This window comes from Barbus barbus, assembly GCF_936440315.1.
Source record: "Barbus barbus genome assembly, chromosome: 38".
Classification (NCBI taxonomy): Eukaryota; Metazoa; Chordata; class Actinopteri; order Cypriniformes; family Cyprinidae; genus Barbus; species Barbus barbus.
Window position 1 is genome coordinate 21,301,543 of NC_136716.1, and position 27,331 is coordinate 21,328,873.

Sequence of the window (27,331 nt, forward strand, 5' to 3'; positions counted from 1 at the left end):
AAAAAAAGAAGTCAACAAACTAATTTTCAAGCTTTATTTTTGTTCTGCGGAGATACTTTTCTTAATTTTTCAAAAACACAGCTATTAAACTCAGACCAAAATACAGGATGTGGGTAAAAGAATCAAATTAAGAGCTACACGTTAAAGGGCACATTTAAATTACTTAAACACTTAGACATGCAAAAAAACAAAACCTTATTAAAACCATGAAGAAGGAAAGGGGAAATGATCTCAGACATTAATTAAGATAATAAAAGTAGTGTTTTTTTCAGACCACAGTTACAAAAGGCCACTAAAATGGCGACCGGCGCTTGGCTATTAAACACTACACTCACAAAAGAATGGTTCATTGGCACGAGTGGGACTGAGAAACTCTGGCCATGCCAACCACGCTGCCATCCGAAGGTGAAAGACAGCCAAAGACCTGCATCTGCTGCCAAAATGGACTTCTAACCTTCATGAAATGTATCGGAAACATTCTCAGAATGTTCCAACATTTTGAACCACACACTGGGGTTCTGATAGAATGTATCCAACCGACCTTGGACACACACGCACACATTAAAATGTGATGTCAACAGATGACTCATGAAATTATGTCTCAGAGAAATCTCAGTATTTACACTGGAGTCTGCTGTATTCTGCCAGTGAGGACAGTTTGAGCTCACTCTGGCGTTCCCTCTCTGTCCTGAAATGAGACACCTGATCCTCTCATTAGAGAACGGGAATGAGGCACTTTTCATTCTGACCTTTTCAATGTGGCTGCGTTCACTAAACAGCTCACACATCAGGAAGAATCTGATATACAAAATCCATCAAAAAATGGTACAAGAAAGCAGTTTCACATTGGGAAGTTGGTCATGGCTCACTCAAGCTGTTCAACTTTTGTTAAGCAATTTGGTTTGGCAAGTAAATCAACTTAGTAAATCATCAGACTATTTTTGTAGATAAAGAGAAGTTTTTATAAGGAAGTTCTCTTTTGGTTAAAAAACCTAAAGTTGCCCAATCAGATTAAACATCTGGGTCAAACTTTACCAAGATAACAGACCTAACATTCACTGCTTTTCTAGCCTGTGCCATTATTGTTCATTGAAAGGTTTTAGAAAAATTAAAGGAAGAAAAATGTAGGGACTTCTTAACAAGAAACAATGGAGACTTGTGAGAGTTTTGAAGCACCTACCCCACCCTGCCACCCCAACTCCTGCTGAATTGCATTTGTCTGTGTCTCTGTTCCTCTTGGGCAGACCGCTTGTTATACAATGTGAAGAGAGAACGAGAGAGATTGGAGGGCCTGTTTTTTTTAGCTGTGTTTAAACCTCTGAACCAACATAAGTCATGCTACATATCCCCAGGCTCACACTAATTTTACCAAGAAGGAGGTTCCTGGATCAACATCTTGGTGTTAATGCTACATAGAACAACATTCATGTAAAGTAAAAGTAATTTCCAAACAGTGGACTATACCTAAATTCAATAGGAAAAGATATGTTGATAAAAACAGGTTTTAATGTTAATGTTATTAATAATGCTATCAAATCCTAAAATCCAATTGGCTGGCGCTGTTCCAAGATGTTTTCACCTTTCAAAGAATTCCAATGACTTTTCAACGATCTTTCCGGTTGTTTGAGATTCTTGGATTGGGATTTTGTTTAATCAGAGGTTTTTATTTATTTATTTATTTTAATTCAGACTAAAAAGCCATTAATTAATCATTCAGACCAATGTGTGAATTGGAGCGATTCATTAAAAACCTCAAATAAAATAAATTTAATTTTTATTTCAATGAATGAAAATAATTCTAGTTAACACTGCTTGCAAGCCACTTTTACTCCAAAATATTTTGTTCTTATGTAGACAAAAAAGTATATATTAGCTATGTTTTCCATTACTTTTCATATTTTATTCATTTCTATGACTCTTCCAGGCCTGGAAAACACTATTTTAAAATTCCCTGACACTTCCACGACTGTGGGAACTGTATGTCGATTCAGGAGCATCCTACTTGGTAAATCAGACACTGTGTATCACATCCTGTTGTACCCAGATCTGCTTTTCCTCATCATAAACACTGCCATTTTCTTAATTTCCATCTGATATTTTTATCTACCCAACTTTCTACATCCACCTCAACTCAACCAGGTCTCTCACCTCGGTTTGTGCAAATCAGCTGCACATCGTACCCCTGTGAGAGCTGCTCAATCTACTGTCAGTCCCTATCAATCTAAAGAGACACTCCATACTTATCTTCACCATCTACTGCTTTACTGTCAACAAACCTTCTAAAATCTCTATCGTCTTGCTGTGCTGCCATCATTTCTCTGATGTCTAAACTAGAACTGGGCCTCACTGAGGGCTCTGTGTGAGCATGTTTTGGTGTCCTGGGGGCTTCTGGGACATCTCCTGTAATTTAGAGATAGCCCAGAGGGGTATCGGGACAAAAGGCATCTGTATGCAACACACAAAAGGCAGGGGGAGTAGGGATGTTTGTGTTGGTGGGGGGTTAAGCCTCTCCTTTTTAATGTAAAGGGTTAACTTCTCTGCTCGATTTTATAGCTTTGCCTCTCCCACGTCTCCTGTCCACTGTAAACTCCACCCATTTCCCTTATTCCAGTGCTGGAGAGAGACGGGAAGAGGGTATGCAGTTACAGGAACATCTGGAGCAGTTTACTGTGAATGCCTTTGTGCCCAGCAAAAGGGGCTTTCCACTTCTTGGGCGAATCTCACAAAAGCATGCAGATTTTACCCCTAAATCAAAATATGAAATGTAAAAAATGCTATTTTGCATAAAGAAAATGAAACTTATTTTAGGATCGTTTTCCATGACAATTTATCACACAATGCAAACGGTCATTATTGTTTGACATTTGAAGATTTTGCGACTCCCATTAATCTCAGTTGTGATACGATTTCCATTTTTATTAAAAAATAGACTATAATACAAGCATAAATTAAAAGCTAAAAACATGTTGCATAAATACTTTACAACTTAAATAATATATATATTTTTGCAATATAGAAACTGTTTATTTTTGCTTAATGAGCTTAATTTAATTTCTTTTTCTCATTTCATTTATATATTTTGATTCTGGGGTGAAATATGCACATGTTTATGGGGCAAAGTTTTATAAGATTCAGCAACATACTAGATCTAGTGAGGACATTTTTTTTTTTTTTTCTATGCTTAAATTCATTTGGCTTTGTGAAACCGGTGGCTGAAAGGAGTCTGTAATTTGGTCATATCCGTGAAAGAGAGACCCACAAAAGCCTCTCCAAGAAACTTGGAGAAGATTAAATTCCTCTCTCATTTCTTGCCTTGTTCCCATGGGAATGCCAAAGGCTGCCTTTCTGGATGAGAAGTCTGGTGGAACCAAAACGTGCATCCAGAATCCATCGGTTCATCCAAACAACCAAAAGAAATAAAACAGAAACCTGACAAAAAACAAAGAGAAAGTTTCTTTGTGCAGGAGGACGGTATGACACAAAGGAAGGGGCTGTGTGGGGATTTCAATGCCCTAACTTGTCAATCATTTCCCTAACAGCTGTTTTCTCTGCTGTTCCAACAAAGACTCGAGATGATCTGCTCTCTTCACTGCAGCCTAAAGGACAGAGGAAAAACAAACAAGTTAGCTGTAAATCAAAACGTATGCACAGCAAGTGTTGATTAACTGCAACAAGCAAATACACTGAATCAGATCTGTTGCAACTTACCTCATTCTGCTTGCGTAGGTTATTAACAGTCTCTTCCTTCTTCAAAATAGCTGACTTCACTCTACAAAAGAAAGAGAGGAACTCACATCAAGCATATAGTAAACACCTCATTTGCAGCTTGATTTCAAAGCTTTGACAACCACTGTTCTAAACAAGGAAATCACTCTTTGATTCTGACCTTTGATGCACCTCTGCAAGCTCTTCTTCTTTCTCTCTTGTCACTCGCTCCACCTCTAAACGGAGTCGTGCCTTGGCCTCCGAGACTTCCATCTTCATCCTCCTGTTCTCTTCCTCCGTCTCTACAAGCCGTTCTGCAAACTCTTGTCTGATCACTTCTGCTAGACTGCGGCGCTCTTCTGATAACTTGTCACGTGCCTGTGATCCATTCCATAAAAAGAGACAGAGACAAAGCACGAGGACAGAAGTTTATTGAAAACCTCCGAAAAACAAAAAACAAAATGATACTTTGGAGCATAAATCTCATGAAGCAATTTTAGCATTACATCACTTGCTCACCAGTGGATCCTCTGCAGTGAATGGGTGCCGTCAAAATGAGAATCCAAACAGCTGATAAAAGCATCACAATAATCCACACGACTCCAGTCCATAAATTAATGTCTTAAGTGAAAAGCTGTGTGTTTGTAAGAAAAAATCCATCAAGACACTTAATTTCAAACTGTCACTTTGGGCCAAAATAAAAATTCATAATCCATAATAATGCTTCAAAGTGAAAAAGTCTTCCCGTGTTTAAAATCCACGTTTAGAACCGCTTTTGCTTATAAATGCTGCTTGATCGGTACATTTTTGGCTCCTGATTCAGACGAGATTACTTTTTCACTGGAGGAAGCGTTATTATCGATTATGGAATCATATTATAGCTGGAAGCAACAGTTGAAAGTTAAAAACATCTTAATAATGAATATGATAATCACAAACACACAGCTTCTCACTTTATAAATTGTTAATTAATACATTGGCGTTAACTTATGATATTGTTATCAGCTGTTTGAACTCCTATTCTGATGGCACCCATTCATTCACCACAGATGACCCACTGGTAAACAAGTCAGGTAATGCTAGATTTCTCCAAATCTACTCGGATTAAGAAACAAACTAATCTTAATTGGCCCAAGGGTGATACATTTTAAGCGAATTAGAATTTTTTGGAGAACTACTCCTTTAAAATAGGCTTCACTGATTTATGAAATTATTATAATTTTAGAATGAAATATAAATATGATATTCACCCCTGTTGCTCAGTGAGTAAGTTATCTAAACATAATCAGTAATCCATTTTCAGTCGTTTCACACACTGCCAGTGACACAGGTGTAACGTTAAACAGAAAGGGTCAAAAGTCATTCAGTTTATCATACTTAGAAACAAGCTGCCTAGATTTTATCCTTTAATCTGAGCACTTCTTTACTTACTGAACTACAAGTCAATATTTTTTATCAACTCAAAGTAACGGTTTGTTACAGTGTTATTTGTATTTACAGCTTGTGAGACTTAATTCAATCTAATTATTTATACAGTGCAAATCTAATAACTGACTGTTACTGATTAGTATATAGTTAGGACCAATTATCAATAATAAAATCATTAGGAAGCAAGAATTGTTACTTTAAAAATGAATCCTTATGATTACCCTCTCTACCAAGGATTGTAGATAGAGCCTGTCGATTTATAAGTAACCTATATGCGTTAATGAGTGTAGACAAACAAAACAGTGCCATCATAACGACGGTTACCTGGGTGAGGTCGCTTATTTCCTGCTCTCGTTGTCGTAAAAGCGACTGCAGCCGGAGGAGCTCTGCCTCCATCTCACTGTGTTTCTCTCTCATCTCCTGCTGTTTCTGCAATGCTGCCCGCTCTGAACTCTCCAGATCTCTGAGCTCGGCCTCGTATTTCTCCCTCAAACGCTTTATCCTGCACACACACACCATTCAAATTTACATTCAGTTCGAAAAAAAACCCAGTCATCCTGCCATATGCTAAATGGATGGGCTCAAATGTAAATGGCAGTACATCCAGAGTGCAAATTGTCTAGAAAGAGCTCAAAAATGTGGCCCACAAGTATTAGTTTTATTCAAAACCTGCTGAAAGTATCATTATATGATCAGAATTTGAATTGGAGATGGCAAACAGGATGCAAAATTGACATTTGAATGAAATGTAAGGAAAATCAAAGCTAAACACCAGTCTTCAGTGTCACATGATCCTTCAGAAATCATTCAAATATGCTGAAGGTGCAAATTACAATAAATTATTTAACAGAAGAGAGTATATTTTTAATTATAAATTTAACTCATGATGGTCTACAAGCAAATTGGTCAGCAGGGAAATGTTTTGCACGTACTGCGTCTTACAGTCTGTGCCAATTAAACACATGGATATTTACTTCTACTGAAATGCATGTGAGAACTGTGACATCCTGTTCCACCAGAGACATTTAAGGTCACACAAACAGGAAAGGGAAACACACCGGTTGTCAGACGCTCTCTCACACTCCTCTCTTGCCCCTCTGGTCTCCTGCTCTAGTTTTTGAATGGCCAGCTCGATCTCTTTGTCTCTGCCTCGACGCACTTCCTCTTTAAGCTCCCTTTCTCTGGTCAGCAGCCATGCTTCCTGTGAGAGGAAACAGTGTTCTGAGATCATCACAGCGACTTTTTATCCTTACATCGTCTGTGTCTTTGTTAATACAGAGACATTTGACAAAATGTGTTTGACCCAGAGGTGTGTAAACACATTTTAACTCTTGCTGATATAAGATGGAAAGATGGATTATAAGAGTAAAAGTAGAAGTAAAATAGAGTAAAAAAAAAAATAGAATAAAAACTGTTATTGTAAAATATTATTACAAATTAAAATAGCTGTTTTTGATGCTCAAGAAATATTTCTTATTATTATCAATGTTGAAAACAGCTGTGAAGCCTAATACTTTTGTGGCAACGTTGATAATTGTTTTTAACTTTGATGGATGTAAAATGAAAAAGAACAGTATTTATTTGAAGCAGAAATCTTTTGTAATATGATAAATGCCTTTGTCACCTTTGATCAATTTCTTGCATTCTCTCTGAATAAAAGTTTTAATTTGTAAAAAAAAAAAAAAAAAAAAATATATATCTTACAAGCTTTTGAAAGGTAGTGATAAAATGTAATACTAACTAAAACTAACATTTTAGAATGGTATTTTTAGTAATTTATTAGTATTGATGTTTCAAGCCATTCAGTACATCTTGTTAAATACATTTTCAAATTTTTATAACATTTAATATTAAAAACTGTTATTGAAGTGTAAATCTGGCAACGTTCACTTCTGAGAGTATCAGAAAGCAGAAGTGGACACTGGACACTATGGTTACGATTAACTCCCAGTTGACCATAACAGTAATGTACTGAGAATTTTAGATGTACATTTGGCCCAAATTCCTAACATGTGCATACACACATACAATTAAAAGATAAAATATATAAACTCATAATTTCTGCTCAATAGACTTGTTTAGACACAAACACGTACCTCTTTTTTCATGTAATTTTCTTCCCATGTCTGTTTCTCAATCTCAAGTCTTTCCTTCAGGGCTTTTATTTCAACCTAATGAGAAATACACCCAAAAACACAATTAAAAAGAACCAAAAGAATCATATACTATTCTATATCACCACAAAAAGGTGCTTTCATGTGACCTCTGCAAACATTACACCATCAAACACATGTACACATGTCTAAACAGACAGCTAATTTGAGTTCTGTGCCTGAAAGCCTCAAGCAAAACCAAAACAAAAAAAAAACTGGCTGGGTTTAGATGATGCATGGAAGGAGGAACAGAAGAGTGCTGCATAGTATGACAGTTATTCAGAAGACATTTCCTGAAACCTTTAATACTGGTTGGTATACATAATACTGAAAGTTGCAACACATTTACTTCTGGCTTCCTGTTGCTTGTTGATAGTTTGTTTATTAAGACTGACTGCATCACATTGTAATGTTTGTGTGCTGTTTAATTGGTTTCCAGTGCTTTGTATGAATCTTTACAGTGCATTTTTTGGGCATTGCTCACAAAAAGTATTAGTAATATAACAAAAGCATGTTATCTGATGTGATGCAATTTCTGAAAGTCATGCACACAGCCTGAAAGGCATAGTTCACTAGAAAATGAAAGTTCTGTCATCAATTATTTGACCTCATGTCTTACCAAACATGTATGACTTCCTTGTGTGCAACACAAAAAATGCAAGCTGCTTTTTTCTAAAAATAAAAGTGAATGATGACCACACATGCCCACTTTCATTGTATAGCTGAAAACAGATTGCCCAGTTTGCTACACTGTTATGTTCAATGCAAGAAAGAAAAAAAGAGGGTGAGTAAAATGATAAGAGAATGCCTTAATACATATTTGATTGTGTGTACTAATATGACTAGATGTGGTAGTGTTTTACCTGGTGTCGTCTCTCCTGCTCTTCTCTGCTCTTCTCCAGCTCTTCTCTCAGTGCTCTTGCTGCCAAAGAGCTGTTCTCTTCCAACTGCTTCCTTAAGTCCTCCAGCTCAGCATGCTGCCTATATAACATACAAACACATTTACATGTAGTTATAACTTAAGTTTCATCTAGTCCCTCTCTTTTGGACACTCACTATATTTTTGTGTATATATAATATAATTGTATTATGTTTGTTATGCTGTGTGTGTCAAATAAGTGCAGTGCTGTGGAAAAGAATTTCTCTCTTGGGGGACAATAAAGTTAATTAATCAATCAATCACTACAATAATAAAAAAAATTTAAACAAGATAAAGCCTTGATTGATTGATCAATTTGACCTGTTTTATCTAATATTTCTCACATTTCTTACTCAATTGTCAAATACATTTTTTCTTGTTTTAAGCATAAATTGAAATAACTTTAGTCATGTTTGCCAAGATAGAAAATCTAAATCTTTCATCTTTTTTATATTTTTACTAAAACAATGGACAAAAAGAAATCTATCAATTATCATAACATGAAAACACATGGAAGTTTCTTTAATTATTTTTAGAAATAATTCGCTAAGACTATTCCTGGCTAGAAACATTGTTCTGTAATTTAAATTCAAATAACCTTTGAACCTAACCTGGCTGCCAGCTGTGCGAGTCGCTCTTTCTCCTCTCCCACTTCTTTATACAGACGTCTCCTCTGCTGTTGCAGTGAGTTCTCCTCTTCCTGCAACTGTTTCTCAAACCTGAGACACAAACACACAGTTATTTTCTCAGTTGTACATAGACTTTCACTGAATGCGTGTTCTTAAAATTCAATGCATGGGAAATTATGAATTTTGTTGTGCCACTTACATAAAACCCAAAACCCTTATCCACATAATACCCACTATAAACACTAAGCAAGAGGTGTGTTTGCATACATTTTGCTTTTGATCTTGGCTACAGTAATTGAAGACAGGCAAAGATTTGGGGGATTTTTTTATCTTGCCTTATTTTTGTGAATAGGACACTACTGTTATATGAAAACATGTACTCAGCATTCAATTTGGGAATGTGTTTGTCCCAATTATCTCATTCGGATAAAGTGAAACAGTGGAAAAAAACTATTCAGAAGGGGTGTGTAAATTACAGTGTTTATACTATATATTTTTCCCCGCACACACAAAACACGGACACATTTTCCCATCTGCTTCTCTTTCTGTCATCCACACATAACCTAATAAACACACATACTCATGTTGATTTTATTATCCCCTATGAATAATCCACAATTCTGCCAGAAATCAGTTAGAGAGTAAGTTCGCTTTTCAGGACTGAATGGAGAAATGAATGGAATGTGGGAGGAAAAATGTCTCCTCAATAAAGCCAAACACATTTAGGCTTACTTGATTGACTTTTATACACGATCCACCAAAAAATGAAAAGGTCATTATTTACTCCCTCTCATGTTGTTTCAAATACTTTATACTGTGATTTTTTTAGTGGAAAATAGTCAAAGCTAGTGTGTGATATATGTTCACATCCAGATGATGCCAATTTTTAAATCTGGACATAAATTCAAGCTGGACACAAACATATGGAGGAGAAATTCTCAGTAAATAACTAAACCTACCGTTCAAAGGTTTGGAGTCAAAAAATTGATTTATTTTGAAAGAACGTTTATTCAGGAAGGATGCAATAAAGTGATCAATAGTGACAGTCTAGACATTTATGTTACGAAACATTGCTATTTCAAAGAAATGCTGTTCTTTCCAATTTTTTCTTCTTCATAGATTAGAATGATTTCTGAAAGATCATGTGACCCTATAGACTGGAGTAATGGCTCCTGAAAATCCAGTTGTCATCTCAGAAATATTGCATTTCAAAATAAAATAGAAAACATTTCTTAAATTATAATAATATTTCACAATATTACTGTTTTACTGTATTTTTGATCAAATAAATGCAGCCTTGGTAAGCATAAGAAAGTTCTTTACAAAAAAATAAATTATAAATTGTGTGAACACCTTTGAACAGTGGTATAAATTTCATTCTGATTTTCATACAAAGCAATCATATGGCTTCAGAGTCATATAGACCACGTTTATAGAGCTTTTGTGCATTTTGCTTTTTTATGGGTCTTATGTGTTTTATTCTGTTTTTGTCAGGAAGAGTATGACAGAAGTTTGTGTATGAAACAAAACAGTCTTTTTGGCAAATCGTTGTTCATAGTTACAAACCAGGTAATACAACAGAAAACAGAAAGTTCATAGTACAGCAGGTTAAGTCTTTAATAATAAAAAAAGACTCTTTAAAAACAGCAGACTCTTTAGTCCTAAAATGTTTGTGTTTTCAAAAGCAGCATTTAGTTTTGAGATCATGTCTAGTCAGCTTCCTCTGTCATTCTTTTTCCAGTCTCCCTTTCTTTAAGAGTTTGAATGTGTTTGTGTTTTCTGTGAACACATCGTTTTGGCTGTCCGTCTCTGTAACTGGTTTGATCTCTGATGAACAGATGTATATTCTGTGAGCAGATGATTCTGTGCACCAGACACATGTGATTATGTACGGGTGTGTGTACCTCTGTTTGGCCAGTGCTCTCTCTCTCTGGCACTGTTCATCTCTTTCTCTCTCCAACTGCTGTCGTAATTCCTCGGTCTGCCTGACGTAACGTTGGGCGGCCCTCTCGTCTGCCTGAAGCAGCTCTGCCTCATGAAGAACTCTGAGTTTCTTCAGCTCCTGCTTGTGTTTGGAGATGAGCTTCTGAATCTCTGGCTCCAGACCTGAAAGCATACAGGAGGAGACAGTTTTGCAAACATTATTTAAAACTAACATAAATGTTTGCAGTGGCATTGAAATAATCAGGGAAATTCCAATGGAATTCAAAGAAGGAAAAGAATAAAACTACTATTGACACTATTCGCTGATGCAATGTTTGAATTACAAGGGGATCCAAAAACATAAACTCAAATTGCTCATGTAAACCTTTAATTTTTAATTAAAAATTTTATCAAATTGGCAAAATATTAAAATATACAATATCGTGTGTGTGAGTGTATATTATTTACACTCCCCTCCAAAAGTATTGGGACAGTAAGGCCAAATCTTCATCTTTTGATGTCAAACCCAAATGTTTTCAGTCTACAGCAAAAATAAAGGAATTGGCCTTACTGTTCCAATTTTGGAGGGGAGTGTATGTATATATGTATGTGTGTGTATGCATGCAGTTTATATATATATATATATATATATATATATATATATTTCTACAGTAGGTTACCACAAGCCAGTTACGCAATTTAACAAAGGAACTTGGAGAACGTTATGACATTATTCATCCTTTTCTTAATGCCACAGAAATAAATCATAAACGTGTGACACATTCTGGCAGCTGGTTTTAGAAAAACAGGCAGGCTGTGCTGTAATGGATATCGTTGAAGGGTGTGGTGATCTGATTCCAATCAGAGCGATGTGGCACTGGTGTGAACAGACGTTTGTTGTTGGACGCTGCTGACCTTTTACAGTGATCTCCTTGATCTTTTTGGTCTTCTCATCAATCCATTTCTCCCGGCGAATCTTTTCAGTGGCACTCATTAACTCTTTCAGCTTCTTAATCTCCTATGTGGAGAAAGAGAGAAATGGAAGGAGGGTTAAACATGTATGTCTAATGGGTTACTATAAAGAAATATGTTACATAAAAGTGGAAATTCTGTTGTCATTTACTCAAAATAATTTGTTTCCAAACTTTGAATTTGTGTTTTACTGGAACACAGAAGAAGAAAATGTGCAGAATGCACTGGTCACATTCATGGTCTAATTACAGTGAATGGGGTCTGATGTTTTCTAGTGTTAAAAAGATGCAAAAACACCATAAATGTATCATAAATCTAAGTCCAAAGTCATAGGATGGCTTTGAGTGAAAAACTCACACATGTGAACCTTAACGAGAGAAGAAGTGTCTGATTCAATCAAAAGATTCAATACAAAGAATAATTCATTCATGAATCACACGTCAGTACTTTTCTCATGCATGTGCCAAGGAGACCATAGCCAGTATGCCAACATTTTTTACTGTATTTCAACTTAAGTTTAATTTCCAAAGTTCCAAAGCTATCTACTTTAGAAGACCTGAGCATGGTCATATGGACCACTTTTATGATGCTTTTGTCGTTTTAAAATCCCCAGTCTCCATTCATTGTAATTTCACTGAATCGAGTGACCAGCACCACAGGCAAAAAATTAAATAAAATTAATAATGAGGGTTAATTAATTAATGAGAATTCAGATGATGCGGATGTTCTCATTTACTCACATAACTGCTTAGACTAGATTTATTAGAAGTCATCTAATTATTTTAATTCTGTGACATATAAACATTGGTATAATTTGAATCTTAAAAGGTAAGACTGATTAACTGCTAGTTAGTCAAACCAGTTCTTAACACAGTCTTAACTTGGTAACTATATTTATGCAACTGGCCCCTGGTTTTAACTACAAAAAATAATTTATGTCACAGTTTTAACATAATGGCTGTGTTTATGTAGTTGGCCCCTTAGAGTTGTTACAATGTTATGATTTGGTCTGTACATTTTGCCACGGTGTTGAGGATACAATAGAGCAGAGGTCCCTAAACCAACGACCCATGGGCCAAATTTGGCCTGTGATGTCTTTGATTTGGCCCACCTTTTCATATCACAATAGGGGGAAAAAACAGGGACAAAAACATGCCGTTGGAGCATATCTTCATTTCTAACTTGATGTTGTGTTTTAACACTTTGTGTTGTATTTTTGCATTAAAACGTATAGAATTTAAGTCAATTTTGAGAAAAAAAAAAAAAAAGTAAATTGTACTACAGTATAGTTGAATATAATACAATACAACAATTAATATCGACTCATGGCCCTCTATCAAGTTTTTGGTCACTTTATTTTAAAGGTCCAATTCTCAATTTCATTTGAACAGCATGATGAATAATGAATGTATGAAATATAAGAAAGTATTAAAGTATTAAACTTCAGTAATTAATGCACAGCTGTTTTAAGCTTTAGCCAGTACAAAAAGTTATTTATTCTTCCTATTTCTGTATTTTGTTTCCATCTTAAATGAGTGACAAATGTAATGTGCATGTAACTCCTTCCCATGTACAATGGGAACACCAAGATACACTGATGGAATGTTCAGCACTTAAAATGTAACTGACAATGTTATCACACATTATTTGCACAAACATGAGCTATGGAATGCAGAAAAAAGCAAGGTCTCGAAACCAGACGTTTGACTAACTTGGAGATACTCTTGTTATTACAGTAAATCATCAAAAGCCAGCAGGCTACTTCCTTGAGGTTAAAAAAAAGCATGCAACAATGGCTCCAAGCAAAATGGAAAGTCTGCAAGTCTGTGTTAGATAAGAGAGGAATAAAAGAATGGAAATAACAGAACATGGGAGTGACGAGGGGTTAGATAGAAAAAGAGTTACCTCACACATTGGACCCAGAATTTGCCACACCTACAGGCAGACAGAAGGAAAGATAACGAGAAACACACAATGCAGAAAGATAGAAACAGTTAGCAGTGGCAAAGCAACACGGCACGTGAACATGCACTTGATGTTACTATGCACATACTCAAGATTATGCGCAGAGATACAGTTAATGAAAGCAGCAGAGAAAACCACAAACCAGTGGAAACAACAGCTGTAGAAACCAACACACTATCATTACATAGGCTAGAACACACAAAAGAGACATTTAAAGCTTGATAGCCCCCTTGTGGCCTAAATCATATCACTACACCAACATCTCAAAACGTGAATAAACTGAACTCACCATCTCATGCTGCTCCTGCATCTGAGCGATCTTCTTAGTGTATTTCTGATCCACCTGCTTGAGTTCTCCCACTACTTCCTCACAGCGTTCGCTCAGGGCCTTTTTATCATCAATCAGCTGAGAGAGAAAGAGCGAGACACATTAATACATCTACAAACTCATCTAATAGTTAGACATACACTGCCATTCAAAAGTTTGGGATCAGTAGGATTTTTAAAGTTTTTAAAATAAATTTCTTATGCTCATCAAGGCTGCATTTATTTGATCAAAAATACAGAAAAACTGAAATATTATTGCAATTTAAAATAACGGTTTTCTATTTTAATATACTTTAAAAAATGTATTTCTGTGATGCAAAGCTGAATTTTAATCAGCCATCACTCCAGCCATTTCTCCAGTCTTCAGTGTCACACGATCCTTCATAAATCATTCTTATACGCCGTTTTATTATCAATGTTGAATTTTTTTTGTTTGGTTTTTGGAACCTGTGATACTTTTCAGGATTCTTTGAAGAATAAAAATAATAAAAATATCTAACTTTACTACAATAAAAATCTTTACTATTACTTTTTTTTCCCCCAATTACATTTTTTTCCCCTTCTGAATGAAAGTATTAAGAAAGAAAAACAATTACGGACCCCAAGATTTTTTGAATGGTAGTGTATACAGTTACAAAGGATTTCCATTTTAAATAAATGCTAGAATAAATTAGAATGATTTCTGAAGGATCATGTGTCACTCAAGACTGAGGTAACACGGTTGATGGAAATTCAGCTTTGCATCACATGAATAAATTATATTTTAAAGAATATTAAAATTGGAAAACATTGTTTTAAATCGCAACAATCTTTCACAATATTACTGAATTTTTAATCAAATATATGCAGCCTTGATGAATATCTTGATATATATATATATATATATATATAAATATACACACACTCACACACTACCATTAAAACATTTAGGGTGGGTAAGATGTTATTTAAAATGTGAAATATTATTACAATATAAAATTACTTTTTTTCAATTTAATATATTTTAAAATATAATTTATAATCCACATAAACTATGAAAGCTTTGAAAGACAAGAAAAATATAAACAACACTCTATATAGCACGGGTTCTCAAAGTCTACATTCAAAGGTCCAAATCTGAATTTTCATCAGTGTCAAAGGTCCGGACCGGAACAATTGGTTATTACAAAACTTGTTTTTAATAAACATAACAAATAAACACTTTTTTTTTTTTATAAAGTGCCCTTTGCATTCAAAATACATTAATAACAAGTGCAAAAGTGGCAAAACAATTCATTTAAGTGTCAGCAATAGAGGTCGACCTATAATGGGATTTTTTCTGGCCAATGCCGATATTTAGAAATCATGGCCGATGTATGATGCTGATTTTTTTGGGCCGATTTTCTCTTTCCCTTTATCTCATAAAAGAGAGTTTGAGTAAATGGTTATTGCAGGGCACAAGATAGTAATAGTAGTAGCAGTAGCCTAATTCATAGTAATAATACATGACTCAAAACTTAAGCACCTTCTCAAAACAGTTCTGAAGCATACTTTTTGTTTATGTTTGCTGACAGACACCAGTGTTTCCTACAGACTTGCAAATGCAAATTAATTATCTGCCAGCAGGAGGCGCTGTTGGAGCAGGAGATATAGCGGCTTCCCCAGTAACGGCGCTACTTTATCAGGCATTACGGAAAGTAACGGGAAAATTACATCAAAGCTTTTCTGAAGAAGACAGTCGGTTCTTTTCAAAGATACATTCATATAAAAACACCTGCGCTGCATTTTAAATTTGAAACGTGCAGTGCTCAGTTTATTCAACGAAGTATAAGCCTTTTGGAAAATCTATTTGTGACGGTCAGTTTTGCCATTGTGACGAGCCGCCACAAATAAATGTATGGGAAACACTGGACACTGCTATAAGACAAATCGTCATAATCGATAACAAAAAAAAGTGATAAAAACAAACAAAAAAAACACTCATATTAGCAGTGAAAGGTCGCCCGATTATGTCAAACATCATACGCTCACTTACGGTGGCCGAGAGAGCTCAACGCGCTGCAAATAGAAAAAACACCTGCAAATTAAGAAAACAACTTCCTCAATTTTACAACGCACACGCAGCAAATACTCGCAATATAACCAAACAAAAAAATGCCTGCAGATTAAGAAAACAACGTTCATCAATTTGACAGCAGGTGGTGCAAATGCTCACAACACAAACAAATAAAGAAACGCACTGCAAATAAAATTAATTTGCTTGTATTGTGAGCATTTGCAGAGCGCTTCTTTATTTGTTTGTGTTGTGAGCATTTGCACCACCTGCTGTCAAATTGATGAAGATGTTTTCTTGATTTTCTGGTGCTTTTTCTATTTGCATGTGTTTTCTGAAGTTGCAGTGCGTTGAGCTCTCTCAGCCACCATACTCACTGGATGTCATGACAACAGATGTCATGAAGGAAAAGTCTCAATATCTCACCTGCGCTTTCATTTTGGACCATCTCCAAAAAGACATAAAAAAAAACTAAACAAATGATTTACAAGTTTAACGTGCATTTATCAAGTAGGAAATATAATTAGTGCTCTTGAAATATGAAATAGAGGCGGGTCCGGATTGAATTCCCTGGTTCACTGGTATATAGGTTATTGTCTGCTGATGTCTTGTGTCTCTATGCAGTTGAAGTGTGTTGAGATTAATACCTGGTCTATAAACGATAAGTGTCTCTGTATTGTAGCATCATACTGCTGCTTCTGTAACTGGAACGTATGATTGAGCTCTTTCTCAGTCTCCTTCACATGCCGGATCGTCAGCTCCCTCTGCTGGGTCTACAGACACACATTCACCTTCATATCAGTCTCAGACAGCACTGTTCATGTATCACCTGTTGCATACTGCACATAAACATATATAACATCATTGGAGGTGAATATGAAGAGAGTATTGAACCATACTGATGATATACAAATGTATGTTTGTTTGTTTTACCAGTGCTGTCTGTAGCATATTGATTGTGCGTTTTTTCTCATCCAGCTCCAGTTTGAGTCTCATCATAGAGCCGGTGACCTCAGCAGCTGTGGCTGAGGCTTGTTCCACAACTGCTAGATCTTCTTCTGACAACACCACCTACACTCACATACACATGAATATAAAATTCAGTGCTGATGCAGCATAAAATAATTAGCTTCATATGCTCAGTTCAGATACGCTTACCTCTCTATGTGATCCAGAAGTGACCGAGCGTGGTCTCTCCTGCTCTGACTTCTCCATCTCATCCAGGAAGCTCATAATGCTCTGCAGTTTGGCCTCTGAAAGCAGAGCGCCCCCATCTGGTAGGGCTGGAGTCTGACTTAGCTGCCTGTGCCGTTCCACATTATCCGTTGTCAGGGAGTTGGAGTCTCCATCCTGAAAAAAAAAAAAAAAGAAATGCATGTGAAGGTTAGCCAACCATTTACACTCAAAAGAAATGAATATTTGTATTCAGCAAGGATACATTAATTTATCCTAACAGAAAATGAATCACAGTTTCCACAAAAATATGAAGTAGCACAACTGTTTTCAAATAATAAGAAATGTTTTTTTGCAAAAAATCAGCATGTTAGAATGATTTCTGAAAGATCATGTGACACTGAAAATTCAGCTTTGCCAGCACAGGAATAGATTACATTTTAAAATTTATTAAAAGGATTACTCTGCCTCAAAATGAAAATTTTGTCAATCACTTACGGACTTAAGGGGTGATGACATGTCGTTCCAAACCCGTAAAAGCATCGTTAATCTTCGAAACACAGTTTAAGATATTTTGGATGAAAACCGGGAGGCTATGGCGCTATGGTGACTCGGAGGAGACACGGAGACAAATTGTTGAATAAAGTCATAATTTTTATTTTCTTTGCTTCCAAAATTATTCTCGTTGCTTCATAACATTCAGGTTGAACCACTGATGGCAGATGGACTATTTTGACAATGTTTTTCGACTTTTCTGGGCCTTGACAGTGTTATTTACTTGGCAGTCAATGGGACAGTCACAAGCCTCCTGGTTTTCATCCAAAATATCTTAAATTGTGTTCCGAAGACGAACAATGCTCTTACAGGTTTGGAACGACATGGGGGCAAGTGATTAATGAAAAAAAAAATCATTTTGGGGTGGAGTAACCCTTTAAACTAGAAAACGATTATTTTAAACTGTAATAGTATTTTAAATAATATTACTGTTTTTTTGTACAAATGCAGCCTTGGTGAGCATAAGAAATGGTAGTGTATATATTGAACTGTATATACTAAGATACGTCAATCACCTCATCAATCCACGAATACTTGTCCTTCCTGTAGCTCTTGGGCTCTGACAGTCTCTCTGGTTCCTCTTCTAAGAGCTTCAGTGTGTCTAACAAGTCATTCAGAGTGGTTTTTGACTGCGCCCTGCTCGATGACGCCCCCTGCCGCTGGTCCTCCATGCTCACAGACCTCTGGAGGATCTCCTGAGGGAATGAAGTGATGTGATGAGCAAGAGTGTTTATTTTTCTTCATGGCTGGTTGAATCAGGGCCAGATTGTTGCAAGAGGTTACCTGAGAACATTGAGATCCTCTGCATATAGAACCAACAGGTGACGCAGCCCTTAGATTAGTCACATCATCCAGATCAGCCACCACGTTCACATTAGAATCTGAAAAACAAAAACCAAACCTTGTGACTAATTCAAATTGATTTTTATAACTTAAGGGGTGAAACGTGACTGCAATATGTGTTCTGAGTTTGATCAGAGACCCAAAAAAGTGCACACCTGTGTTCTTAGCCTTGACGTCAGTGGGAGAAGTGGGTGAACTCTTGGTGAGCTTTTTACGCCCCACTTTCCCAGCATGTCTTAGTGCCTCTACCTCCTCCTCTGCGATCTGCTGTACCTCTGCAGCACGTTGGGCTCTTTTCTGCTGAAGCTCCTGTTTTGAATGCACAATGATGCACCAGTAAGTCAGAAAACAATGTGTTAGCCAAGACAAACTACAATAGCAGCGTAAACTACACTACCGTTCAAATGTTTAGGGTTAGAAAGAGTTTAATTTCTTTTGAAAGAATCTCTTATGCTCACCAATGCTGAATTTATTTGATCAAAAACAGTAATATTGTGAAATTACTAAGATTCAGAATAACAGTTTTTTTAGATGAATTTATTTTAAAATGTTATTTATTCCTGTGAAATCATTCTAATATTTTGATTTGCCGCTCACAACATTATTCAAAATTATTATAAATGTTGAAAACAGTTGTGCTGCTTATTATTTTATTTTTTTCAGGATTCTTTAAGGAATAGAAACATTTCTGTAACGTTATAAATGTCTATGCTGTAATTGTTTGACCAATTTAATGCATCCGTGCTGAATAAAAGTATTACCTTCCGTAAAAACAATATATTACTGACACCAAACTTTTTAACCATAGTGTATATTAGTTCTGGATACAAGTTCTGAACCCTACTGTACCTGTATGGCGGCAAGTCGAGCCAGACGAGCTTTCTCTTCCCTGTTGCGTTTTCGATCATCTTCTTTCTTCTTCAGTGATTCAGCGGTTTTCTCCTCCTCTGCTCTCTGCTCCCTCTCCTATGGAAAATACACCAAATCAACCATAAGAATGGGAGCGATAACTTTGAACGGACAATAGCAATATCCACTGCAGGACTGTAGCCTATGCTGGTATTGAAGGGCATTCAAAAATACTCACGTATTCTAAATAAATACATTTTTTATTCAAATATTAATATGTTATATTTTATGATTAAATATTTGAGTCAAGATTTTTATAGACCTCCTTGGGTGAAATACATTACCTTCTTTTTGGATGCGAGGAGGGGTTTGATTGTATTCTCATTGGCTCTCTTTCTGTTGGCTTGGCGACGATACCAACGCTGAATGGTAATAGCAGCCTGGTTCACCTGCTGAATATACCTGCAAAAATTTTTGTAAATGTTTAATCATATACAAAGGCCATTTAGAAACATTTTGAAATGTCTCAAAGGTCAATCAAATATATGCACAGAGATGATCACAACTAGGGTGGAAACCGTTTAGGGCTGGAAAACACTGCTGACCTTTCAGCCTCCTCTTCGGTCACCTCTCGTCTGCGTGGCTGACCTGGGTTTCGGGGGCTACGGGGGGCGTTGTTGTTAGAGCTTGATGACGCAGAGGAGAAGTTCTTCTGAGACTTAGTAAGAGAACAGCTCACATCCAGAGTCACATCATCGTTTACGGTGGCTTTGATTATGTTACTGTAATAACAGAGAGGGCAAATACTGTAAATGTGCAGGCCTGGAAACAGCATACTCAAGCAAAATAGAGCCTTATTTAGAGGACTTATGTCATTCAAGCTGTGCAATCATTCAACGTCATAATGAACCTACTTGAAGGAGGGTTTCTGATTGGAGCTCTTGGGAGTGAGGGGTTTCTCTGAGTGGTTATTATGGAGGATGGTGGTCACAGAGTTACCCACAGCAGCTTTATTGCTCCTGAAAGTCAATGCAAATACATTCTAGATATTCAAATAAATTTTTTGAAAAAAATAAACATATTAATAAAATCAATTTAATATATATGAAGTCACCAAGGCTGCATTTATTTAATCAAAAATACAGTAAAACAGCAATATTATGAAATATTATTAGAATTAAAAACAACTGTTTTCTATTATAACATATTTTAAAATGCCATTTATTCCTTTGATGGCAAAACTGAATTTTCACCAGCCATTATTCCAGTTTTCAGTGTTACGTGATCCTTTTAAAAATTACTCCAATTTGCTGATTTCCAATTTGATGAAACTCACAATTTACAATTTCAAGAATTCAAGCTTGAACTTTTATTTTATATGACTCTTAAAATCAAGAGACACATATTTAGTCAAGAGTCTCTAAACGTTTGACTGTTGCTGTATATTTTAAAGCCATACAACTGAAAGGAATCTAGCGCTCTTCTCCCTACGGCATACTAATGCTTTGACTGACAAGCACAAAAAAGGCGTAAAAGTGAACCTGTTCTCCGTGACACTGTTCTCATGGCAACAACAGAGTTTGAAAGCTACCCATTAGAACACAGTAAGTGCCTAAGCTGTAGGTGAAAATGGCTTCCCACCTGTTGTTGGCAGTGAAGTTGGCAGCCAGAGAGACGCCGGCTTCTCTCTTCTTCATGCCTGTAGGAGAATCCATACTGCAGGTACTGTGAGAGCTGCTGGGCACAGGAAATACTCTCGGCTGGTCATCCTGAAAGCATGACATCAGTTTAAACCAATGCCACAGCAAGAGCAAGCAAAAACATCGTACCACTGTTTAGGGTCTCCTGAACTAATAAGTTAAAGCTATTTTTCACAGCATAACAATCAAATGGGCAAATTACATGGTGTCCTACATATAATTTACAAGTATAATACGATCTGACAACCACAACACGCGAAGAGGAGTTGGACGTTACCAGGATGTTCCAGGTAGTACGGTCTTTGGATGTCTTGGAGAGGCAGGCCAGTTTTCTACGTCCATCAGAGCTGCTGTTGAACAGTGCCAGGAAGTCTTCTGTGCGGCCTTCACTGCAATCAGATGCAGAGAGAGAAAGACAGGAAAGAAGGAAAGACAGAAAGGTCAGAGTATTACACACTAAACACACGAGGAACATATAAACACAACACTAGACCAATAACACCTAAGATACCATTGAAAAGCTTGGGGTCTGAAAGATTTTAAAGGAGTCTCTTATGCTTGTCAAGGCTGCGTTTATTTTAACAAAAATATAGTAAACACAGTAATATTGTGAAATATTATTCATATGAAATACCCACTTTCTATTTTAATATATTTTAAAACATAATTTGTTATTATTAATATTATTAATCCTGTGATGGAAAAGCTAAATGTTCAGCATCATTATTCCAGTCTTCAGGGTCACATGATTCTTCATAGATATAGATAGCTTTTTTATGACATATATATTTTCAGGATCCTTTTAATAATAGTTCAAAAGAACAGCATTTATTTAAAAATACATATTTTTTGTAAATTTACAAAATGTCTCCTTTGATCAATGCAATGCATTCTTGCAGAATAAAAGTATGGAAAAAATAAATAAATTAAAAATTAACCCCAAGCTTTTAATTAACCCAAAATAATAATAATAAAAAAAAATTATTAATTAAAAAAAATACGTAAAACTTGGGTAAATAACTTATTATTATAATTATTATTACTACTATTATTATTATTATTATTATTATTATTATATATACTATACTATACATGCATAAAAAATAAATACTTGTGGACGTTTGATCAAATGCATTTTAGAAATATTAGGAATATCTAGTCGGTGTTGCCCTTCTTTAAAACAAAAATCTACCTCCAGTAAAAACAACCAGACTATTTAGGCTAGACGTATCAGATGAGCATATAAAAAAAAAAAAAGAACAAAAAAAAAAAAAAAGTTTCCTTTTCGGAGATGACAGCAGCTGCACTGGGCTCACAGTAGAGGAATGCTTCAGCAGAGGCTCATTTTAAAGGGGCAGATGTCCATAGGCATATGGCAATCACATCCCTCTGCATTTAAATTGCATCAAATGTTTAACATGATGCTCACCCCTATGTCTGACCCACTGGCATCTGTGCTAGCAACTTCAGTATGTACATGTGAGTGTTTTGGGGGTGTAAGGGGCGCCTACATTCCTCCATGTTTCCTCTTTGTAAGCAATTTAGAAGGGAAGAGAGGTCACGGAATGACAGTTATTAAGCACCAGAGGGAAGGGGGAGGGGTATTAGGTCGTTCCTTCATTTAAAATCCCTTGTGGCATCCCAGGATGCAGTGGGATGGGAGGGCAGAACTGGCAGCTGCCGGACAAAAGAATTTCAGCGTGCACACTTCTCCTTTCATTGAGTCCTCATTCGAGTGAAACCGGAGACCCCGGCTCCCCTCTTGACAAAGCTGAACCCAGCCCCCTCTTGCTTGGCTTGTGCTGCAGCCATCAGGCTACAATAGCTATTGTCTGGGGAAACCCAAAATCACTCAACCCCCAGCTGTTGCTGCTTTAAGGGTATAAACCCCCCCAACCTCTACGTTTAGGAGGTGATCAACCAGACATACCACAGCTTGGGTGAAGTGAGTGCGTGCAGGCATGTGCACAAGACATGTACGTGCACAAACATGCCATGATTACTTTAACAAAAATCAGATGTTGAATAAGTTGTCAGCACACACATCCCTTGGGGACTGTCCATTCTCAAAGTCTGAATGGGACAGCTGGCACATGTTGATGGGTGAATCTCACAAAAATAGATCCTTTTTCTCACAAAATCAAAAGCAAGAAATTAGATTTTACATAAAGGCCATTTTAGGACCAAGATTTGCATAGGAGCATTTAGGACTGAGATTTGATTTGAGTAATGGAACAGTATTTTCATTATAATTAAACAGATTTTCCTCTCAAGTTCTCATAACTGTATTGCAAAAAAAAATAAAAATATTAACATAATATAAAAATATACAGTATGTCTTGTACTTCTTTAATATATTCTGATTTAAAAAAAAAATTAATTTTTTTTTGTTTTTCCCCCATTAGATTCTCACCAATGCAATGCAGTATTTTTTAAACTGTATTGTGGTAAATAAATATTATAATACAATGCTTTTAAAATGTAAAACAGCATAAACTACAGAAGATACAGCATACCATACAATTTAATATATAGTTATTATTAAATATTATTATATAAACAATGACTGTTATAGATATAATATAACAATGTTTATAAAATGTATGGTAATGAGAATTGAGAAGAAAATATATTTAATTATTATGAAAATAATGTCACAAAAAATCCTAAACATATACTAAAACAGGATTAATTTTATCAAACAAATTAGATTAAATTTTATTGTATTTATTTAGGATTTTTTGATCACCTGGATGTGTTCTTTACAAGTTTTATACGATTCACCAGCATCAACACCAAGAGAGACAAACTTTCAAAATGGCATGCAAAGGAATGACAGATGGTTCTGTACCTGAGGCTTGTGTTGGCCTGCTGGTTCACCTGTGTGGTGCTGTTGGACCGGCGCAGATTCTTAATTGCTCGTGAGCTTCCCAATCCAGCATCAGTCTGCCAACAACAGAGAGTGCAAAGTAGTTACAATACGTTGAAATGGAGCAACTCTAATATTACGGTGCCGTTATGACACTGGGTTAAGAGATAACCAATGCAATTTGATGTTATTTGTGTCCAAACTGGACGATAAATGGCATATTTATTCATTTCTGTCTGATCTTACACTAAGTCATTGTATGGCTTCAGACAACTTGAAATGCAATGCTTCAAAAACTACATTGTTCCATAAAAAATAGTGTGTAAATAATGACAGAATTTAATTTACTTTAAACAAAGAAAGAATGGAGTTAGTATAATGAGAGCTGAAACATCCTGTTTTGTATTTGTCTAAATCTTAATAAACGAGTCACAAAAGGTGAAGACAACAACGTGCATATCAGAACAGTAGCCTTTATGACAAATGCAAGTCTCCAAGTGACGATGGTGGTATAGATAGTCAAATTTTTTGCTTTAATTTGCATGGTTAGCTCATTAATAAAGTATAACCTGCTTATAGGACAATCACTCAATGACCTTATACAAGGGACACTTACTACCATCTTCTTGATCGTTACGCATGGTGGGGGAAGTCGTGGCCTAATGGTTAGAGAGTCGGACTCGTAATCGAAAGGTTGCGAGTTCGAGCCCCCGGCCGGCAGGAATTGTAGGTGGGGGGAGGGAATGTCCAGCGCTCTCTCCACCCTCAATACCACGACTGAGGTGCCCTTGAGCAAGGCACCGAACCCCCAACTGCTCCCCGGGCGCTGCAGCATGGCTGCCCACTGCTCCGGGTGTGTGTTCACGGTGTGTGTGTGTGTGTGTGTGTGGATTTGTTCACTACTCACTGCTGTGTGTGTGCACTTGGATGGGTTAAACGCAGAGCACCAATTTCGAGTATGGGTCACCATACTTGACAATACGTCACGACTTTACTTTTACTTACGCAATCATCTAGCCAGACTCACCAAGGTGTTTCGCTTCCCCCGGCCATCACTGGTCACAGACACAGATATGGATCGAGAGAAGTGTTTTCCAGGTGAAGCGCTGTTAGGTCTGCGGCCCACTGTGAGTTGAGAGCCGGTCAGGCTGAGGTCCAGAACGTCTCCAGCTGCCCCAGTCTGGACGGATGCGGATGGACTGCGAGATGTATGCATCTTAAACTGATGAACATAGAAGAGGATTCAGTCATAAAAACTGACAAATGCACAAAAACAAGACACAACAACAGGTGATGCTGGATAGTGTCAGGAAATTGTCCCAAAACTTGGTCACCAATGAATTTCCATGATTTTTCTCATTTCTAGACATTACCAAATAAGTATTTAAAAAAATAAATACTTGTATACACATTATATCTACACTGATTAAATATTTTACAGCTGAGCATAACTAGAAACATTTATATTCACTATACACATTTCCACCACAGATTTCATTAGCATTTCCAGGTTTTCCATGACCGACTTATCCTCTGGATCAGAAGCAGGGGGAAACATTAAATACTAGCAGGTCAGTATTTTTTATCAGCAAAAGATGCTGTTGAACGCCACAAGTCATCCACAGGTGTGTTTCTATGGTAACAAATTCAAAGCATCTACACTTTCCATCATATATCAAATTTCCAAACACTTTTTTGGTTACCTAAATATTTTACAATATTCTTTATGCATACTGAAAATAATCTATGTTTAAGTGAATATATAAATAAATCCTTAATATAACAGTCTAGGTCTTAGGTCTAGGTACTGTATTGTGTATCTTGTCAGTGTGTGCACTTGCTTGGCCATTTGTAGTTGATAAACAGGAAAGTGGGTTCAAGCGCCAGCAGAAGGCAGTGTAATGGAAGTGGTCTTTAAGAGAAGCAGTCTATCAGCGGAAGTTTAAAATCAGCTCGTAAGTGTATTTACTTGTCTCAGTGTTTAGCGCATTTGCCGTTGCTAGGAAACGCTTATTTTGTTTACTAGGATGAGAGTTGCTGAAATCGCGTTTGGTCTCGTACTGTATCGTGTATCTTGTCAGTGTGTGCACTTGCTTGGCCATTTGTAGTTGATAAACAGGAAAGTGGGTCCAGCTGAATTGAAATGATCATTTGTTAGATTGGTATAATAAAGGTTATTATACCGCGGCAGCGGTCGCGGCAGTCGTCGTGTGAAGCCCTCCTAGTGTGAAGACCAAAGAGTGTAAAGACCATCGACTCTACCGTGCGACTCCACCGGGCAGGGACACCGGCAAGGGATAGTAGTAGCTTTTTATTTAATTTTTTCATTGATATGTTTATTATTGAAATGTTGTTGTTATATGCATGTGTTAATTTTATTTAATTTCTTTATTTTCTTAAATATGTGGGTAGATAGTATTTATAGAGTTGTAACTTTTTAGTTTTAGTTACTTTTTCTTATTTGTAAGTCGCTTTGGACAAAAGCGTCTGCTAAATGACAAAAGTAAGTAAAGTAAAAGTAAGTCTTTCTATCATGATAATCTACAGTTCAAACATACAAAAACAAAGACATTTAAAAACAAAGGCCGCATTCGACATCAGCACAAAACCGATGAGGGTCAATACACAATACACTGCCTTTGAGAAACATGCAAAAATATAAAGAAAGATGTTTAACTGAATAGTTACAGTACGCTACCACAGGATTGCATTACATTGGTTCAGCTATGGCGAAACTGTCTTTCTTGCTGGCTTCAAATGCTAAACACGATGAATACAGCAGGATTAAACTGCCAATTCATTACTTACCTTCTCTAAATTGTCCACATCAGATGAAGAAACAGTATTTATCCAAATAAGAGCGTCGTTATTCCCGTTCGGAGCGTCTGACAGTGATTTCTCATCTGTCTCCAACTCCACAGCGCAACATCTTCTCATTGGCAACCAGAAAACATACAGGAGCTCCGCCCATTGAGAGTTTTGATTGGTGGAGGACGGAGCGTTCTAGTTAACCGATTGGCTGCTTGGGTGTATCTTTTAACATGATGACAGAAAGAGGCGTGACAAAAAAGGCAAGGTTGGTAGGCGTGCTGAACCGGCGGCAGATGTGATTAACTGTGATACATAATTTAAGATGACTTCTTGTGTGAGGGAGTTTTAAAGGTGGTGTGCTAATTAAACGAATAATCATAACTATTAAACATGAAAAAAAATTCATTTACTTACTAAATGTTGTATTTTATGGAGTAATTTTAATTTAATTATACAAAAAAAAAAATAACTCGACTAT

The 27,331-nt window shown here is 36.4% G+C and overlaps 1 protein-coding gene across 2 annotated transcripts; it reads right to left on the reverse strand.

Annotated features, from left to right (window-relative positions):
* Positions 1–27: 27 nt before the first annotated feature.
* On the reverse strand, positions 28–27,001 carry LOC306857305 (centrosomal protein of 131 kDa). Of its 2 annotated transcripts, XM_079397185.1 has the most exons (27): positions 26,851–27,001; positions 25,070–25,264; positions 24,025–24,119; positions 21,451–21,562; positions 21,115–21,242; positions 20,388–20,492; positions 20,079–20,255; positions 19,818–19,935; positions 19,474–19,590; positions 18,780–18,933; positions 18,565–18,662; positions 18,297–18,476; positions 17,212–17,403; positions 16,987–17,124; positions 16,701–16,826; positions 13,984–14,100; positions 13,635–13,664; positions 11,673–11,775; positions 10,739–10,940; positions 8,817–8,924; positions 8,150–8,267; positions 7,230–7,304; positions 6,192–6,334; positions 5,458–5,635; positions 3,887–4,083; positions 3,709–3,769; positions 28–3,596 (listed from the first exon to the last, which is right to left on the reverse strand). In XM_079397185.1, exons 1-27 carry the CDS (start codon positions 26,977–26,979, stop codon positions 3,525–3,527), a joined length of 3,468 nt encoding a protein of 1,155 aa, XP_079253311.1. In that variant the 5' UTR covers positions 26,980–27,001; the 3' UTR covers positions 28–3,524. The 2 variants fall into 2 exon arrangements, with proteins under 2 accessions (XP_079253311.1, XP_079253312.1); XM_079397186.1 differs by lacking the exon at positions 13,635–13,664.
* Positions 27,002–27,331: the final 330 nt, after the last annotated feature.